The sequence below is a fragment of the Octopus sinensis genome, linkage group LG10, assembly GCF_006345805.1.
Source record: "Octopus sinensis linkage group LG10, ASM634580v1, whole genome shotgun sequence".
Classification (NCBI taxonomy): domain Eukaryota; kingdom Metazoa; phylum Mollusca; class Cephalopoda; order Octopoda; family Octopodidae; genus Octopus; species Octopus sinensis.
The window spans coordinates 71,638,955-71,659,786 of NC_043006.1; the positions used below are offsets into that span (position 1 = coordinate 71,638,955).

At 37.4% G+C, this 20,832-nt stretch overlaps 2 protein-coding genes across 2 annotated transcripts in view; both read left to right on the forward strand.

Annotated features, from left to right (window-relative positions):
- LOC115216467 overlaps nucleotides 1–13,705 on the forward strand; it is a 26,968-nt gene extending 13,263 nt beyond the window's left edge. Inside the window, exons 5-12 of the mRNA XM_029785830.2 lie at nucleotides 1,058–1,105; nucleotides 2,535–2,592; nucleotides 3,828–3,913; nucleotides 5,548–5,578; nucleotides 6,114–6,396; nucleotides 7,260–7,398; nucleotides 10,620–10,765; nucleotides 12,477–13,705. Of these exons, the coding sequence (XP_029641690.1) occupies nucleotides 1,058–1,105; nucleotides 2,535–2,592; nucleotides 3,828–3,913; nucleotides 5,548–5,578; nucleotides 6,114–6,396; nucleotides 7,260–7,398; nucleotides 10,620–10,765; nucleotides 12,477–13,674 (1,989 nt within the window). The 3' untranslated portion in view covers nucleotides 13,675–13,705. The remainder of the gene's footprint in view (nucleotides 1–1,057; nucleotides 1,106–2,534; nucleotides 2,593–3,827; nucleotides 3,914–5,547; nucleotides 5,579–6,113; nucleotides 6,397–7,259; nucleotides 7,399–10,619; nucleotides 10,766–12,476) is intronic.
- LOC115216468 lies at nucleotides 13,685–17,110 on the forward strand. The gene is made up of 2 exons (XM_029785831.2): nucleotides 13,685–13,824; nucleotides 14,016–17,110. The coding sequence occupies exons 1-2, from the start codon at nucleotides 13,774–13,776 to the stop codon at nucleotides 15,645–15,647; spliced, it is 1,683 nt and encodes a 560-aa protein (XP_029641691.1). The 5' UTR covers nucleotides 13,685–13,773; the 3' UTR covers nucleotides 15,648–17,110.
- The last annotated feature ends 3,722 nt before the right edge of the window (nucleotides 17,111–20,832 follow it).

Sequence of the window (20,832 nt, forward strand, 5' to 3'; positions counted from 1 at the left end):
TGGACAAAATACTGCTAAAGCATTCCACTTGGCATCCTAACAGTTCTACCAGCTTCCACCTTAAAAATAATAACAGTAATAATTCTTTGAAATGCTGGCACAAGGCCAGCAACTTTATGGCAGTAGTTAAGTCGATTACATCAACTAGTACTTATTTTAACAAGGATCATAAGAAAAGTTAGCCTGAGGTGAGGTTGAACTAACCAACCCACCCATGCCAGCATAGAAAATGGATGTTAAATAATGATGTTGATGATGATGAATGTAAAGAGCTGGAAGAAATGAAATGCTGCTAGGCATTTTACCCCATGTCCTAACACTTCTGACAGCTCACTACCTAAAAAGTTTCTAAGATGGGCACAAAACCAGAAATTTGGGAAATGACAGCCAATTTGAATTAACTCTTGTATTTAACTGATACTTTGATTGACCCTGGAAGGAGGAAAAGCAAATTTGGCTTTGGTGGGATTTAAATTCAGAATGCAAAGAGCTCAAACAAATACTGCCGGGCATTTTGTCTAATGGTTCTCCTGCAACCACTGACAATGGTTACAATTTAAGATCTGTTTTCCATTCTGACTTGGGTTGGACAGTTTGAAAGAAAATGTCGAGACGGAGGGCTGCACTAGGCTCCAGTTGTCTGTTTTGACATGGTTTCTACAGTTGGATGCCCTTCCTAGTGACTGATAGTAGGCAGAGAGGAAAGTCCCTGCAAACAGGGGACCTGATCTGATTGCTTCAAGAGCCAGGTGATGGGTTAGGCCATGGGTGGATTGGAATTCAGGGTCATAACAAATACTTACAAGACATCCAACTGATGTTCTGACAATTTCAACAATCCATCAACCTTGGCTATTATTTCCCTTTTTACCTTGGAAGGTATTGATCTTAGAATGCAAGCAGCTGGAATAAATACAGCAAGGCATTTTATCCCACATTCTGTCAATTTGTCTGTAGAATAGCTGCCCCCTTCACTCTCATCTCATTAATGGTAATTGTGAAAATGTCTATTTCCTTAATTGTTCAACACAACTTATGTCATTCTTTGTTTTACCAGGTTACTCGTGGAAGAGCCATGCTACAATGTGTTAAAATAGATTCTGTTGTAAGTTCATCATTTTTCTATTGTCTTTCTCTTTTCCCATTCTGAAATAATGCAATTGGTGTCTTTATAGGTCATAGAAACACCACTGACCTCCTATTTGTAATGATCATAGAAACACCACTGACCTAACATGAAGCTGAACTTATTAGAGATTAGAATATGTTGTGTAACTGCAATACATCATTATTTATAATGTTTCAGAGATGTAATATCATGTAAATTACTTCACATCAATTATAAGCTTCGTTAAAAACAGTGGTGAATGCAGTTACTTTAATGCTTAATGTACAAATGCAAAATTATGTTCAATTTTGGGTGTTTTGAAAGATGATGATAATAGGAAGAGAGGTTGCCTGAGATATGAAAATGACAGGGGTGCAGCAACAGAAACTCTTGATGGCAACCTGCCTGAGGCTAATTTCTGGTTCTATGACACAAACTTTCTGTTTTCAAGTAATCTAAATTAAAAACTTCCATCAAAATTTCCTATTTATATTCCAACACTGGCTTAATAACGACTTATTTTACTAAATCATTTACTTTCAAAATCACCTGAAACAAAGGCAGTGTATTTCAACAGAAATGTGATAGCAAAAGGTTTAATGCCATTCATTCAATTATGAGTTGCTCCTGGAACCAGACTGATAACAAATAAATTGCATACATGTAATGAATCCACTGAACTTCGTTATTCTCATGACTTTATTTGTGTATGTATTAAAAATGTTGAGGTATTCTGATAAAGAAGTAAAAAAGATTGGTAGTTAGTGAATTAAAGTGGTCCCATTTAAATTAATGCCTGTTTAAATGTTGGTTTGATTTTTCTACAGCATCACCTTTACATAACTTTAGAATGTTTCTAAACCATATTCTCTGTCGATTTTTTATTGCATATAAATTCTTCACCAATGCCCATGAATGTTCGGTAATGAGCAAAAGGATATCATAAATACAAGCAATAGAGATGGGGTTCCTGCAAAGGTTCTCTGAAGTAATGTTTCAGGGTGCTTAGCCTGAAGATCAGGGGGCCTCTCCATCTTGAGTCACTACTTTCTCTTCATCGAAAGGTCCCAGCTTTGGTTCTACAGACATGTTATTCGAATGTTACAAGAAAGTATCACTAGAAGAATTTTTCAAACCTAGCTAACTGGCAGACGACCAAGAGGTAGACCAATATCCATAGTCTCACTTGATCCAGCTGGAAAGTGGATGGTTTCCATGATGGTTGCTTCTGATTGCATCCTATGGCCGCAGTGAGTGAAGATGGATGGATGGAAAGAATTCTTTATGTCTACCCCATCAGTTAAACCTCAATCTTGCTGTCCTTCTAAAAGTAGACATTAAAATGTGTGTGGTACTGGTGGTAAGAGTATAATTTCTCGTCAGTTTGATCTTGTTATTCTTATTGTATTTCCTTTTTCTTTTTTAGCCTGAGAATATTGTTGACAAAGCAAGAAAACTGGGAGTCAAGATTGTGCCCTATACAAGTAAAGAAAATATTTATCATCATCATTATTGTTTACATTATAGACATAGGCATGGCTGTGTGGTTAAGAAGTTTGCTTCCCAACCATATAGTTTTGGGTTCAGCTCCATTGCATGCTACGTTAGGCAAGTGTCTTTGTTATAGCACTAAACAAACCACAACCTTGTGAGTGGATCCAGTAGGAGCGAGCAAGCGGGCAAGTGATCAAGGGACATAATACTCGGACTAAACTTCTCTCAAGTGACACTTCTGTCACCCACACTGAGTCTCAGTACCCAGATTAGAACACCTCAATTTTTATTTTGTTCTTGCATGAAACAATTGTTGTTTTTGTGGAAGTGTGCTAGAGTATGATGTTAAACTTCTTGAGGTATTTACCCAGGCCCTCTCAAATTTTTAGTTTACATCTTAACAGAACTCGGCTTTCTTTATATTCTTCTCAAGACGATAAAATCAATACCAGTCAAGTACTGGAATCAGTTTAATTGCCTGCACTTTGCCAGAATTTGTAATTATGTACTAGTGTTAGAAATTATTATTGTTTCTTTACTCTGCTGTAGTCTTCCCTCTCATATGTTACTTGTATTTTTATTGCATTTCCTCAACTGTAGCACTGTTACATGTTTCCGACAAGCCAATCTCTTATTCAGTGAATTGTTGCCTATGTGCTGATGTTTATACCTCTTTGTTATTAATTGGAAAAAGACACCCACATATATATGTATAATATCTATCTATCTATATATATGAAAAACGACATTTGAGCAAGGGTGTTGCCAGTGCAGGTGACACATAATAGCACCATTTTAGCGTGGCCATTGCCAGTACTGCTTGACTGGCCCATTTGCCGGTGGCACATAAAAGCACCTACTACACTCTCGGAGTGGTTGGCATTAGGAAGGGCATCCAGCTGTAGAAACCTTGCCAGATCAGATTGGAGCCTGGTGCAGCCAACTGGCTCACCAGTCCCCAGTCAAACCGTCAAACCCATTCCATCATGGAAAGCAGACGTTAAACGAACAAAGGGACTTAGAGTAGAAGACACTTGCCAAAGATATCACGAAAAAGAACTGAACCTGAAGCCTCGATATGTACTTGTGTGTGTTTCTGTATGTTTATAGATGTAGATAGTAGTGTGTTTGCATGTGTGTGTATGTGTATATAAACATGCATACATATGCACATATTTCTTTTTCTGTAGTACTTTAAAGTAATCTCTGTAAATTTTTTCCCTAGGTTTAATGAAATGGATCAGCAAAGAGAAGACTTTGTTGGAGAATGCCAAAGCAGCTTGTGTATCAAACTTAAGAGCCAAAACTGTGGTAAATGTTAAACTCCTGTTCCTTGTGCTTTATACATGTGCGTGTGAGTGAGAGAGAGAGTTGGTGACTCCTTGCCTTGACATGATAATTGTATATGAGTGTTACCATCAGACTTGCAGTGGCCTTCGTTTGCAATCCTCTGTAAAACAACATCTGATCGAGAGATATTACCTTACGTGGAAACAGGTGAGGGTTGGTGACGAAGGATATCTGGCCATAGAGAAGGGGACATTAAAACGATAGTCAGGGAAAAAAGGGACAATGCTTATCATTTTTAAGCCTCCACCTTTCCTAGATTGTGAAAGGGTTATTCAGTTTGTATGTTATTGTTTTTTGTTCCTTCTAGAGCCATGCCTGGCTCATAAGGGCTTGTTTCATTGGCATATCGGATCCCCACCTGGATGGGATGCCAATCCGTCACAGGTGAGCTGCTTGATGCAGAAGGAAAGAGTGAGAGAAAGTTGTGGTAAAAGAGTCAGCAGAAGTTCGCCGTTACCTTCTGGCAGAGCTGCATGGGGCTTAGGTGTTTCACTCATAAACGCACATAGCCCAGTCTGAGATTTGAACCTGTGATCCCTCAACTGTGAGTCTGCTGCTCTAACCACCAGACTATGTGCCTCCACTATTCAGTTTGTCTACCTTTAAGTTATTGTCTGCAAGAACATTGACAAGAAGAAAATTCCAGTACATTTCAGTTCTGGGAAAGAAGGATATGTGAGGTAAGACTACAATAATGGTGACAAGAGGAAGACATTTGTGTATGCATTTCTGTATTTGGTTACTAATGCAGTATATTGATGTTCTCAGCAGTCTCCAGTTTTACTGCAGCTAATTTTCCTGAGTTATAAATGCATTCTACCTTTCTCATCTAGACAGCACATAAATTTGAATATAGATCAAACAGACAAAAAGTAATTGACTTTTTTCAAACTAGCAATGAGGGGTTTTCTTTCCTGTATTAAAACGCTTCAGCTATGAAATCTCTATTTGTTTTGTTGGGCAAGCTGGAACAGTCATACAGTAGTAGTATGAATTGAACTTACATCCTTGTGGGCAGTAGTCAATATCTTAGATGGTGATTTTGCTTATAACTATCCTTAACACTATAATTATGTTACAATACACAAATCTCAAAGTTCCACAAATATTTTCCATCTCTACAATTTTTTACACCTTTTTTTTTCTTTTTGTGGGAATTAGAGATAAATTGATTCCCTTTTACTTGTTCCAGTCATAGAACTATGGCCACGCTGGGACACCACTTGAAGGTTTTAGTTGAATAAATTGACACCAGAACTTATTTAAATTTGGTGTTTATTCTATCACTCTCTTTTGCTCAACTGCTAAGTTCTGGGGATGTAAACAAACCAACACTGGTTGTCAATCAGTGGGGAAATAGAAACACAAAGACACATGCTCCCTCACTCTCTCTCTCTCACACACACACACACACCACACATTAAGTTTGTCTCTTGATCAGGGCTGCAAATATAGCAGCACGAGAAAGTTCTGAACTGACAATTATGTGGTCAGTAGTCCAGCTCTTTAACATCCCTGCCTATATATCTGCCTCATATTGTATATCCATTTGTTCAGTTTTGTAATTGTGGATTTTTTTTTTTTTTTTTTTTCAGGATAATCAGAAAAGAAAGAAAACAGCAAAATGTAAGTTGACATGTTGATTAATGTTAATGTCATTAACAAAAATATCTCTTATACCTATACATTCGGTGTCCAAGTCCTGCAACAACAGATGAATTTATTTAGTAACTGCTGTGTCGGTAAATGACTGTTCTTGTACTGAAGCTGATTCAGTTACTTCCAAAGGTTTTAGTGCCACCTGACTGGCTCCCATGCCAGTGGCACATAGAAAGCACCATTCGAGCATGGTCTTGCTAGTTCTGCCTGACTGGCCCTCATGCCAGTGGCATGTAAAAAGTGCCTACTACACTCTCAGAGTGGTTGGCATTAGGAAGGGCATCCAGCTGTAGAAACCTTGCCACATCAGATTGGAGCCTGGTGTAGCTTTCTGGCTCACCAGTCCTCAGTCAAACCGTCCAACCCATGCCAGCATGGAAAGCAGACGTTAAACAATGATAATGATGGTAATTGTTAGATCACTTTTCATTATGCATGCTTTGGTTTCAGGCTGATCTGGGGTTAAATGCCAAATTAAACAGAATTCTCTCTTTCTTCACAGTGAAATACTTAAAGAAGCCCTACATAAAATTTGAAGCAATCAACAAACATTATCGTCCAGTTGTGATGGAGTTTACTAGCTGGCCCCACATTAACTTGTCTTCAGCACCAGGCAGCTGTCCCTTTGATGAGTGGCTAAGTTGTGTCAGTGCCACTAAGCCACAACCAGCGAATAAAGATGTTCCTGTAGCCTGGTCAGCAGAGTCTGGAGCACCACAGAATGCAGCCAATCTAACTCGCAACAACAATAACAACAACAACACCACCACCACCACCAAAAAATGGTAATTAATTGCTTTACTCTCTCTCTCTCTCTCTCCTCTCTCTCTCTCTCTCTCTGCTGTGCGTCTCTGTTGGATTTTTACTATGAATCCAGTTAAGGTGCAAGTTCATCAATATATATATATACACATACAGTAATCCCTCGACTATCGTGGGTGTTTCACGATAGGTGAAAATCTGCAAAGTAGAAGCAGTACCATACTGTGTATTTTTTTAATTATTTTTGTAATTTGTATATATTTATTTTATTATAAATGCTAAACAACACCACAGAGGAATTGGCATAGGCTTAGATAATAAACCGCAATAGGTGAACTGCAATATAGCAAGGGGTTACTGTACATGTATATTAATGCATGTTGTGTATGTTGCTTTATTCGTATATCTATGTAGACATGATTGTGTTTGTGTGTCTTATACATTAGTGCAAGCACACTCTCTCTCGCTCTCAAAAAAAGAAGCTCTTTGTGTTTTCAAGCCCTGTTGCAATTGCTGTGAAGTATCCCTATGTAAAACCAAACTATGCTGATGCAAAGTGCTGTAGTATATTTCTTAACAAATTGATCGCATACATCAGTTTATATTCCTGGTATTGTAAATACTGTCTGTGGGAACAGTGAAGCTTTTGTTTACAGTTAGCTTGCACATTTGTCAAGATGACAGGAATGCAAACTCAATACTAGACATGCCTGTGCATGCACACACACAGCCATACCTTATTATGTTGTATGTTCATATCTGTCTACAATCAACTTTGCCTTTCATCCATCCAGTCACTTACTGTAGTTGTTTCCTCCCTTTAGATGTATCTGTTAAGAATCACTTATTATTATTATTATAAATATTTTTCTTTCTTTCCTTGTAGCACACTCAGTCAACAGGTTGCATCACAGAAGATCCCTGGGCGGCGTCTAGTGAACTGGGAGAGAAGGAAGCTTGCAGAGAAGAAACTTCGGCAGGGTTTCTGTGAATGTTGTGATGTTCGTTTTGATGATGTTAAAAAGGTACTTTTTGTTCAATGCATGTACATAAGTATTTGTTGTAGTGGAAATGGTACTCCCCTTTCCATGTGCCAAAGTGGTATGAATGAATCAGCCACTATGAAGTCGGACAGTCAGTCATTGTAGGAAGTCAGTAGAAGTAGACTCCAAATGAGTTCTCAGTTGAAGTCAGCTCCATTATGTGAAATATACAAGTTCGAGTTACTGTCAAGGTAGATGTTTCGAAGTTATTGTCTTGCAGAGCTATCAGCAATAACATGATAGACAAGTCAAAGATAACAAGATGCAGAATACCGCTACAACATAATAGTGGCAACAAGAATATTACAGTGCCAACAATAACATACAAGTGGATGAGGATCCACGTTATAACAGTATTGCATTGCATTGCTCATCTTTTCTTTGTGTATTTGAGTGTAGTATTAATTCATTGTCTTGCATTCTTGTTTCAGAAGTCAAGGTTCAAACCTCTCCACTAATAGTAAAATCAGTGGAGAGGTTTGGAATAAAGCACTTTATTAGCTTCAGTATTTTGCTGGCTTTCTTTCACCTCGTGTTGGAGTGGTTACTGTTGTTCATGTCACTGGTTAGTCCTGAATCATCAGACTTATGTTCAAAGTTGTTCCTTCTGTGAACATAATTTCTTTCATTCAGTCATAATGTTTTCAAAGATGATAGTGTGATTGTGAAGGAAATTTGGCCAATAGTTCTAGCAGGTCGATTGACTATGTTGGAGTTCTCTCATTAGCTTGTATATTTTGTAATTGCAGGTGAGATTGAAACTAGTGTCTTAAGGTGGCGAGCTGGCAGAAACGTTAGCACGCCGGGCGAAATGCGTAGCCGTATTTCGTCTGCCGTTACGTTCTGAGTTCAAATTCTGCCGAGGTCGACTTTGCCTTTCATCCTTTCGGGGTCGATTAAATAAGTACCAGTTACGCACTAGGGTCGATATAATCGACTTAATCCGTTTGCCTGTCCTTGTTCGTCCCCTCTGTGTTTAGCCCCTTGTGGGTAGTAAAGAAATAGGTATTTCGTCTGCCGCTACATTCTGAGTTCAAATGCCACCAAGGTCAACTTTACCTTTCATCCTTTCGGGGTCGATTAAATAAGTACCAGTTACACACTGGGGTCGATCTAATAGACTTAATCAGTTTGTCTGTCCTTGTTTGTCCCCTCTGTGTGTAGCCCCTTGTGGGCAGTATAGAAATAAGAAGGTTGTGTCTTGTTTTAGGAATGACTAACAAGAAGGTAATCCACTGTTACCATGGCTCCCTATTATTGTCAAAGTCAGTAGCTTCACTAAGGCTAACATTACATCTGATTATATCTTGAGAAATATCAGTTGATTCACAAGGCTCTTATGCACTAATGCTCTGCAGCTTCATTTTTGTGATTCAAGAGAATGGCCAGCACTATATTTGGTCTTGTCAGTTAATCTTTTTGAACATAAAATACCATCAGCTGAGAAAATATCTGCCCTTGCCTGTAGCCATTTTGTTATTTATTCTTTGTAGAAAGGCAGCGAGCTGACAGAATCATTGTCACACTAGGGAAAATGCTTAGTAGCATTTTATCCATCTTTACGTTCTGAGTTCAAATTCTGCCGTGCTCAACTTAGCCTTTCATCCTTTCGGGATGAAAGCACTGTAATCAATTGACTATCCCCTGCCCCAAATTTCAGTCCTTGTGCCTATAGTAGACGGTTATTTATTTTTTGTAGAAGATTAGCTACAATTTGAAATCATAAGTATGTGTGTCTAATATATATTCTGCCATGGTCGACTTGGCCTTTCATCCTTTTGGAGTCGATAAATTAAATACCAGTTGCATATTGGGGGTCAATCTAATTGACTGGCGTCCTCCCCCAAATTTTCAGGCCTTGTGCCCTGAGTAGAAAAGAATATATTAATGTGTTTTTATGTTCAGCAATAATAAAAGCAGTTTACATAAATCTATACTTTTGTAGGATACAAATTATTCTTATTTAAGAACAGTGTATACACACACAAACAAGTGAGTGTGTGTGTATTATCACGATCATCGGTTAATGTCCGCTTTACATGCTGGCATGGGTCAGACAGTTTGACTGATCTGGCAATGTTTCTACAGCTGGATGATCTTCCTACTGCCAACCATTCTGAAAGTGTAGTGAGTGCTTTTTACATGCCACCGGCACGGGAACAAGTCGGGGCACTGGCATCGGCCACGCTCAGATGGTGCTTTTTACATGCGACCAGCACGGGAGCCAGTCAGGTGGACTTGGCATCGATCACGTTCGGATAGTGCTTTTTACATAAAAAGCAGTATCCAAACGTGATGAATGCCAGGGTCACCTGACTGTATGTATATTATATATATACACACACATACATACATACATATGTGTTCTTGTTTTGACATTACATGATGGTGTAAATGAGCGTCATGATTATCATGCAAACAAAGTTGTTTGTTTCTAGCTGTCCAGGAAAAGCATCCAGCTATGGGAAACATATTAACTTGCTTGAAAACAGGAGGTAAGCATTGGTGACGGGAAGAGCATCTGGTCATAGAAAATCTCCTTCAACAAGTCCTGACTGACCCATATGGACATAAAATGATGAGGTTTCAACTAGAATTTAAATGGTTGTCTTTGCATTTCAGTCCAGTGGTTCCTAACTGTTTTTTACCTGTGGATACCCTTTGATTCTGATTTTACTTCAAGGCACAGAGGACCCTCATAGCCTTTCTATATTTTAAAATACTCCTTTATGTTTTTATAATTAAATATTATTAGGAATTGTATAAAATAAATTGTCAAAATATTGTGTCTATTGTAGAATTGTGAACAATTTATTGCACTGAAACTTTAACAATGAAATTTTGTATGGACCCTGATTGATAACAACTATTTTAGTCCTTGAAAATTCTAAAATATACAATCGTGGCCAAAAGTTTGGCATATAGATTTGAAAATTAGAATTTTTATCTTAAATGCTCAAAGTTACATTGAATTGTAATATATTTTTACTTGACCAAAAGTTTGGAACATAAGTCTGAAATTTAGAATTTTTATATTAAATGCTCAAATGTATATGTTGTATATATTTGATTCAAATTGTGCATGAGCATGATTTAAATTTTTTTTAAATGTTCCAAACTTCTGGCCACAACTGTATCTTCTAAACTTCTTTATGAATTATCCATTTTAATTCTACCTTTTTTTCTCTCCTTCCCACCAACAGCACCTTAATTCCACTGAGCATTGTGCATTTAGAAAGAATGAAGCTAATTACAAGCAGCTAGACAAACTGATAGATCGTGGTAGAGCTATCCATCAGTTTGTTGAGAATGTTGTGTCTGAAATGGTGTCTTCATCTGATGACAACAGGTCTGTATTACCATTTACACTTCAGATATGTATGTATGCATTTATACAGTTTCACAGATATGTATACGTAATTGAACACACATAAACATATACACACACAAACATGGAAACTAATATGAACCATAGCCATCAACAGGGTAGCATGGAGAAAGAGAATGCTTATTTTATGCCATCTTGTATTAAGTGGAAAATATAATATAATATATATATATAAGAAGGTTCTGTCACTTTCTATCAACTACATACTCTCACAAGGCTTTGGTTGTTGTGTATATGTACTTCTATTAAGGCATGAGAAGAATGAAACTTCTTAAAGCAGTTTGCTTTGGCTAGGTGCTCTTGCTAATGCTATCCCTTAACTGTTTTTTCCCAAGTGTCAGTGTAGGTGCACGCACGCACACACACACACATATATTATCATGAAATTCTACATTGCAAAGCATATTTTCCTGTTGACTTTATTTAACAAAGACCACTAGAGAAAGAAGGTTTTGCATCAAGGAATTTCATGTCACAGCAGGATTTACAGGAATACAACTCTTATGTAACATGGAATACCTGAATTTTAATAACTGAGGGAAATTATCAAGACTGTATTATGAAATATATTCTTCTCTACACTAGAGGTACAAAGTCAACCTTGATGGAATTTGAAATCAGCTTGTAAAGACAGACAAAATACTGCTAAGCATTTCGCCCGGCATGCTAACATTTTTGCCAGCTCAATGCCTTAAAGAATATTCTAGCACAAGGTTCAAAATGTTTGGGGAGGCAGCCAGTCAATTAGGTTTACCCTAGTACGCAACTGGTACTTAATCCATCCACTCCAAAAGGATGAAAGGCAAAGTTGGCCTCAGTGAAATTTGAACTCAGAACATAAAGATAGACGATATACCGCTAAGCATTTCGCCTGGTGTGCTAATGTTTCTGCCAGCTCACCACCTTGTATTATGAAATATGTTATTTAGAACTGATGGCATCTACTGAAATTATTTATTTTAAACCATTTACATGTGCGTGTGTGTCATCATCATACATCAGTTTATCTGTTTTCCAAAGATGCAGTCATGGCTCTAATGTTAAGTTTGCTTCTCAACCATATGGTTTTGGGTTCAGTTTCATTGTAAGCCCTGGTTAGCCAATGTCTAGCAAATGGATTTTGTAGCGGGAAACTGTGTGAAGTCCATTGTGTGTGTATTTGTGTGCGAATGTTTACATAAAAATAACCTCTCTGCGTTTTAAACAGTGAAGTTGTCATTTTTTTTTTTCTGGTTTTACACTTTTGGAGTTATATGATATGAAGCCACCCTTTATCTGGAAAACATGTAAAGCAACATCAAAGGTATCCTGTTGTAAAATAAATATCTGAATAATATATGTTTGTCTAACTCATACTACACGGACATAAAAATGAACAAACTAATATATTTGGATGGTTTAGATCAATTTATTTGTTGGTGCAAATGTTTTTATTACAAGAAAGCTCTATTTACCGTCTTACTGCTATCCAGCTGTGAAATAAGAGTAGCGGAGTCAGTATCTTGTTCAAGGGACATAACCCAATCACATTGGTATGATGAGAACTTACAACCATATTGTCACTAGATCAGCACTTTAACTCGACGTTATTATGCATGTAAATAATATTTGTGACTAAACGTGATGTATCTTGTGACCATTTTTTTTAATTGTTAAATTTTGTTTTTTCTAGTGAACGAGATTATGAATTCTCTGAATCAACAGACAAAGTGATGCTACTTTCTTTGAAAAATTCTAGCCCAGATGCTCAACAAACCAAAAGACAGTCTGAAAAACATTGTCATTCCCTAACAGCGCATTCATTGTCTTCCTGTGATGTCTCCATAGAAGATGTTACTACAAAGAACCTATTGATGAAAGAATCTGATGCTCAGTCACTGGCCTTGGAAAATCCTCAAACACCATTAAAGAAAGTTTCTCAAATTACAAAGAGGGCTTCAGAAAATTCTTGGAAAAGTCCTACTCGAAGTCCATTTAAATGTTTGTTTAATTCACCTAGTCGCTTGGATCGCCATTGCAATGATAAACCTCCACTTTGTAATAAACAGGCCAAACAGACTGCTGTTTCATTGTCAGCTATGACTGCTAAGGCAGAACCTTTAATTTCACCTTCAAAACCCTTAGAATTTCCAAACAAAATAAAAAGACATTTATCAACCCTGCAAAACGACATCCCACCTGACTGTACTGCTCCTAGTAAGTCACTAAAAAATTCGGAACAGGAAAATTACAAACCTTCTGTAAATTGTCTTCCACCACAACTAGAAAAGTTCCCAATCCCCAAATGTAACAAAGCACCAAAGAGTGAAAAACATGTTTGTTTGAGTGAACAGCAAAAGACCATAAAATCCCCTGTTGGCAATGTATGCCTTAATCTATCACCACCAGTTCTGGAGAAGTGGGATAAATTAACAACAAATCATTCTCCAGAAAATAGCCCAGAAGCCAATCACACTGTTCAGGTTAAGCGTAGCTTTCGGTCATCCTCCCACAAGAAACCACAATCTAAACGTCAGCGTTTGGTCAAGCTTGGAGAAAAATGGCAGGTTTTGAGCCAACAAAGTGTGAAGAAGATATTGTTTAATGATGAATCGCCTGAGTCATTCATAGGTTTCCATCCCCAGGAAATCTTTAAGAGTGATTATTCTTCAGATATTTCTTTTGAAACTGTTTCTGAAGTACTTCTTACTGATCATTCTGATTTCGAATGGACTTTAGGTAACAGTGATGGCCCTTTCAGTGAGCCATCCTCACAAACAGCTGGTGGTCACCGAACATCATTCTCTTGGATTCAGTACAAGAAGCTTGTTCTAATCATGAAGTCTCAGTTCGCCATAGTCCAAATACAGAAAAGAAATCCTCTCCTTTGACTCAAATTCCTGAAGGTGGCAGTACTTACACCTGTTCTCCTACAGAATCTGTCACCAGGCCCAAGTCTACTACTGTTCCAAATTCTTCACATTTGTTGAATGAAGATTCTCTTGATAAGCCGGAAACCACATCTGACCAGAAACTTTATGGTAAGTCAGTAAAAGATCCTACAGATGCTAGTCTCCAACACACTTCACCAATTAGTATCCCTGTTCAGAGTTTTCCGACCCCTCTTATCCAAGACATACAGTTTCCTACACATCTAAATTTTCAGAATCTGGACTCCGTTGCATCTTCAGTTTATAATTTTAATACTGTAGAAACTCCTTTCCCTTCACAGGTACCACCTACCTCAATCAACACTTACAACAACCTGCCGTGTACTGACATGGGCTGTCTACCGAACTCTACTACCATTTCAACTGTACAGTCATTTCAGATCTTCTCTCCAGTATTTTCCTGTGAAGACTCTGAACTTCCAGCCATGCCATCAGTGTCTAATCAGGTTCAACTGCCTCAACATGTTGCCGACTTCAAGTCTCAAGACCAAAATATCTCAGAAGACAGTCATGCAGCTGTAGACTTCCAAAACCTCTTGCCTCCTACTCTTACTAGTATAAACGAACAAACATTCACTACCGCTTCCCCTTTTCAATCTAATGAGGCCCAGCTTCCATTGAATTCTACTGCAACCTATGATCCGCTGCCTGTATTAAACTTTGAAAGTTCATTTAACTTACCTGTGCAAAATTTCGAGATGTTACCAAATCTTGTAACTGCTGTTGAAGTAAACACTACATTTTCACCAATATCAACAATACTTACTGCTCCTCTGACAGCTGAAACCAATTTCTCACCAAGTATTTCTACAGAATTACCTCACCAATCTCAGTGTGACTCTGCACAGAATGCTGGCACTATTGGTGCTGATATTGAGCAAATATCTGAAACTGCTGTTGCAGTACTAGATTGTTTATCTGATAATGAAGGACAAACACAAAATGTCAGTAATGTAGATCATCAACATCAACCAGTGCAAGTGACAGAGCTAGCTGCTTCATCTTCATCATCTTCAAGCTTCTTTGACTCTTCTGCTAGCTCAGAGTTAAATCCATCACTAACTTCAGAACAACAAGAGGTTTCACCAGTTATTGGTTTTGTCTCGTTATCTAACTTTGCGACATCACACATCGAAGATTGTGGAATGTCAGTTCGTCGTGATTTCAGAATTCAACCTTCCATGCTATCTCATTCAACAGAATCATCATCAAAGTCTGCAAATTCTGTCACACAGAAGTGTAAGCCAAGTAAAAAGCTCTGTGGTTTTGTTACTGGTTACCAGGATTCTAAACAAACTATAGATAATAGCTCAGTCCCTCTGGTAACACACAGTGATTTGCTGTCTGATTACAAAAGCTCTCAGTATAGTAGTACATGTTCTTCAGATCCTCAGGTGTCTAATAGCACCAACACCTCCAAAAGTGAAAGTGATACAATTGACTCATTGGTGAAGCTAGCTGCGGACAATACAGAAGATGCTGCATCAGATGAGACTGTAGCAACTTCAGACTGGAATACTTTAAAGAACGACAGTTATGCTGATGTCAAAGACAGCGGCTTTCTCAGCATTGAAGAAATAACGCCTAAAAAATCTCCCATGTTAACTGATTCTAAAAGCAGTGAATTTTCCAAAAAGTTTTCTGCCCTGGCTAAACCATGTTCGGTGGTACTGGAAAAAACAGATTTGCTTCTGGCTGGTTTCTCACACAAGGCTCTTGACAAACAGAACATTTTTTCAGTTAAACGAGCTAACAGTACACTGAACAAGACTCCAGAAGCAGTTTCAAAGCCAAGACTTTTAAAACGTCTGTCAGACACACACAAGACATTTCGGTTAGACTACATACCCAGCGGCAACACAAACCGCAGGTTGACACCACGTATGTCTACCTACAGGACACGGTGTAAATGACAGCAATGTTAATGATTGGATAGACTACGGTGTGATGGGTAAAGATAGATTAACCTGTGTGACATTATGGGTAAACTGCAGGGCTTGTGTGGCAGTGTGGCTAGATGACGTAATTGTATGGTGGCAGGGTTAGATAGAGCTGGCAGATAGCAGTGGAACATGTTAGTCTGATTAGATATCTGGATATGCTGATTTCCCTACTACCCATCAATAACCCTGTCTATTGATAAGCACTTTGATAGTTTGTGGTCGGTCTGGGAGGATAGAAGATATTCACATAACTGAGTAGATTGATTGTACTTTTTAATGTAACAGTGTCTGTGTATACAGTATTATGGTTAATCCAGCTGTATATAGACAGGAATATTGGTAGTGATTGACCTTTACATGTAGACAAACACAGATGGAGTGAAAAAGAGAGTGAGACTGTTCCTAACATGTTTATCAGAATCACCCCTCCCCACTTATTGCTGCTGGTTTTCACAAATATAATCACAAGGATATCTCCATTATAATTGTTCTTGTTTGACAGTATCCTGGGTGACTGTTAATGTCTCCATAATAAAATATGCTGGTTAACATTTGTTAAACGTTTGATTTCTCATCAAGCAGCTCATGTTAGGTATTTAAATATTTCCACTAAATAACTTAATGCTAATTAGCAATATTCATTTTTTTTTTTTTTTTTTTTAGTGATGTCATGGTTAACCAATGTTAGCCCATCACTGCATTAAACGGTCACTGGGTTCCAGATGTAATTTTTTGGGGTGTAGTATGGAGGGCATTCTTTCTTTGAATGATAATCTCTGAATAAGCTTGCAAAATGGGTTGAAATTGGGGTGTGGTACTTGCCTCCACTGAAGTTTCCCTGGCAAATAATTAGCCAATTATAGTGGTTTTACCACCCCTGAGGAAATATAATTCTGAAACTGAAGTAATGTCTGAATGTTAGCCTTGCATGGGAATCAAATTTGCCACCACTGTGTTAGGAAATTCAATACTGTTACTGAAATAATGGATTGATTGTTGTTAGTCTTGTACTGAAAGAATACATCTACCATTGCTGAAGGGTGATTTGTTATTGACAATGAAATAATGGGTTGTTGTTAGCCCTGAGTTAAAGGAAAACATCACCAATGATGGGGAAGTCATACACTTATTGATATTTATGTGTCATAAGTCCTCTGCTGGAAGAAAACATCAACCACTGGCAGGGGAAATTCATCCTTTTGCTGAAATTATGGGTGATTGTTAAGCCCTGTGCCGGAAGTAAACCTCGAACACTGCTTAAGGAGCACATTTCACAGAAATATCAATACATAAATGTTTTGCCTTGTACTGTAAAACTAATAATTATCAGTGAAATGATAATGACTATATTGCATAAATGATAATTTTAATTTAAAGAAGAAGCAAAAAAAGAATCTTTCGAGAAATAATAAAAAGAAATATTAACCTACTAACATTGAGAGTACCTTTTGTTGGGGAGATGAAAGATGAGTTTTTATGTTGCATAACTTTAACAAATTGACATATCGCAATGTTTATGTATTATATTGTGTATATATGTGAAAGTGTGTGTGTGTGTGTAGAAATGTATTTAGACACTTAGACATCATTAGTGTATGAAGTTAAACTAGAGTTAGTCTCATTATGAATGAAATAATAATTTTTGCGTGTGTGTGTGTGTGTGTGTGTGAAATTAAATTTTATCTCGATTCTATATGCCTCCTATTTCTTTGTTTCTTTTTTTTCTCCCCTCTCTTCATTTGTTGATTTTAAAATCAGTTTAGAATTTTCAACATTACTCTTAACAAAAACTATTATTTGTATATTTGTTATTTAACACTGATTCATAATCACTGATCCAGGATATCACTGTATGGTCAATTGGGAGCACCCTTCGAACTTTGGACCTCAGGGAGGCAGTGACAAGTGACCAAGACCTTTGGTAATATACAGTGTTTGAGCAGACTTGTCGAGCCAAGTGAGATCACAGTTGTGTCTGATACTGGCACCCATGCTAGTGGCACATAAAAGGCACCAACTATACTCTTGAAGTGGGTGGCATTAGGAAGGACATCCAGCTGTAGAAACCATGACTGGAACCTGGGGCAGCTTACCAGTTTTCAGTCAAACCGTCCAACCCATGCCATCATGGAAAATGGGCATTAAATGATGTTATGCTTATCATGAATTGATCTGTAATAACACGGGTTATCAGTTTCCAATAAAAAGAAAAGAATTCCAGCAATCATCCAGAATGCACTGACTATAACTTGTGTTGTAAACTAGTGGTTCCCAAACTTTTTCAGGATGCTGCCCCACTCATACCTAGGCCACATTCCAAGTGCCCTACCCCACCTTCACTCAGCACCATAAACATAGACCACTTTCTGAAGCAAATTCAAAACAAACTATTTATTTCACCAATAAAACTTAACCTAATTAAACCATTTTTTTGTTATTTTTACATTCATTGTCCTTTTTGGCCACCCCATTATTGCTCCAGTGGGGCAGTACCAGCCACTTTGGGAATCACTGCTGTGAACCATGTTACGCTTATCATAGATTGGTCTGTGATAATAGTTCAGCAATCAGTAAAAGGTTCTGCTTATATCACAAAAACGTGTCCCAGCGACTATCTACAATTCACTGATTATTGCTTGTGTTTATATGGCTGCATAATTTTGTATATATATTTATGTACGTGTACTCAATATGGGACCAGTGAACAGAAAAAATACAAAGGTACCTAATCCTATCTAATGGCACAGATGAGTGTATTGTCGATATAGAAAAGTTAAGATAAACTCAAGGCAATACATAACTGAATCTGCGCTGCTCTGAGTCTGGTGTTAATGAATCTACCATTTCCATTCACAAAATGCATCAAGATTAATTTTCTTTTTTATTTTTAATCAAACCCCTGTGATAAACAAAGATGTACTAAATAACCTTTCTTCCTGTTATGCATGTGAATTCTATTGTTTAAAAATTCATTTTTGCTCTCAACATAACAATGTTAGCCCCCAGTTAACTGTGTTGAGGAAGCATGAATGTTACAACATGATAACTATGTTAAAAGTTTGTTTCTTTAGTCATTTCAAAACCATCAGTTGCTTCAGTTCTATATTTAAGATTCTAAGGTCGATTCCAAGCAGTGACCTGAACACTAATAATAATAATAACATCGAAAAAATACCTTAGGAATGAGAACCCAGGTTCGAAATTTCCGCAAGACATCTGAAGAAGGCTGGAGGGTATATCAGCCGAAACATGTTAACAAACAAGATGAGGACAAATATGCATCGAATGTAAATAATGCACATCAGATGCTTATTGTCCAGTATTTAATTTCAGGTTTTGTAGTGTTACATGCATTTTGATGATAACAAGCAAACATTCCTCCTGGATTAGCTGCTAGTCTCTTGCAGATAACATTCTCAAACATCCCATTGTAGTCAGTTAGATGAACTGCTACATACAAAATGAATAAAGTAGCTTTCCCAGAAATCTTGAAAAATACCTGTAATACATTTGAACTCTTGAACTGGTGACTCACTGTTGTATATATGTGGCTAAACTGGGTTTTTTACCCTGTGCTCATAAGCAGAAATAGGGTATTGTTATTATTCATCTTTGTGTTTGCAAAAGTACTGGAAAATGGCTGAACAGATTTTCACCACATTTGGCAGAAATACTCATTGGGTGAGTGGCTTGAAATGATGAGAATTTGGTTTGATTATCTTTTAAAAAGTAGTTTGATTAAACTTGCAAATTTCCCAATAAGCAAGTGGTCATATGTTGTTCACTTACTTTTTCTTATGAATCGACCCTTGTCTGTATATAGATCATGGTGTACCTATGTATATAGACGTGTGTATACATATATAGATATACAACTGTGTGGACAGTGATGGATTCAAGAGTTTTGTTAATTTATGACTTGATTCTTAATTTTACAGGAGTACAAGTACTTATAATAGTAATACTTTTTTTAAAAATGGATTCAGTTCAATTAAAAAGCTTGGGTAGGCAATGCATTGTAAGCCACACTATAATTTGCAAAAAAATTTATCTGCAAGCAGGGTATGCATTGCCCCTCCAATGCCTTTCTTTCCCATTTTGTTTGTAAAGTTCTAACTTCTTTTGGGAATACCATGAGTGGTCCATTTCTCCGTCCATCCTTATCAATATGAGGCCTTTTGTCTCTGAGGAACCATTGTTATGTATGGAAATAGATTTTTTTAAAAGTGGTGAAGCATCAAACCAAGTTATCTTGTGGTATTTAGTTACATCCCTTCATAGTCTGCACTCAAATTTCACTGATGTCAGTAAAGTACCAGTTAAGTACTGGGGCTGGTTAAATTACCACTAAGTATGCTAATGATTCTGCTAGCTTGCCATCTAAATGATAATTGTTTCAAATTTTGGCAAATAATCAGCAATTTTAGAGGAGTGTGTAGGTTAATTAAACCAATCCCAGTGCTTAAGTAGTACTTATTGACTCTGATACAATTGAACGTAGACTGATGGCAATTATATTGACCTCTGCCTTACCATATTTAGTTGCATTCCATTTTCATTCTGAGTTCAAATCTTTGTACTTTTAATCCTTCTAGAGACAGTCTGAAGTACTCTTTTTCTCCGTACACCAACCTCTTTACACAAAATCAGTCATCTTGTACCACTAATATCACAAGTTAATTGCTTATTTGTCTTTAGCTCAATTTGTCAGCAATAGCATTGTTGGGTTCAGATTTCCAATAGACCAACTTCAGGTTTATTGTATGATGGTGCGAGAGATAAGATAGTGTCAATAGCTGCAGAACAAATATGTTGAGGGATTTCATTCATAAAGCACCAGTTTCTGGTTTTCTCAACTGCTTATATATCCTTAATTCATCATCATCGTTTAACGTCCACTTTCCATGTTGGCATGGGTTTGACTGAGGACTGGTAAGCCAGAAGGCTACACCAGGCTCCAATCTGATCTGGCATGGTTTCTACAGCTGGATGCCCTTCCTTATGCCAACCACTCTGAGAGTGTAGTAGGTGCTTTTTACATACCACTGGCAATGACCATGCTCGAATGGTGCTTTCTATATGCCATCAGTATGGGAGCCAGTCAGGTGGCACTAAATATTTGGAAATAACTTAATCAACCTCAGTACAAGAATAG

Bases quoted from the DNA above. Each gene is read 5' to 3' on its own strand.
- LOC115216468 (XM_029785831.2), top strand. From the start codon at position 13,774: ATGAAGATTCTCTTGATAAGCCGGAAACCACATCTGACCAGAAACTTT. The intron at 13,825-14,015 runs GTAAGTCAGTAA...TTCCCTTCACAG, and splicing joins ATCTGACCAGAAACTTTATG to GTACCACCTACCTCAATCAA.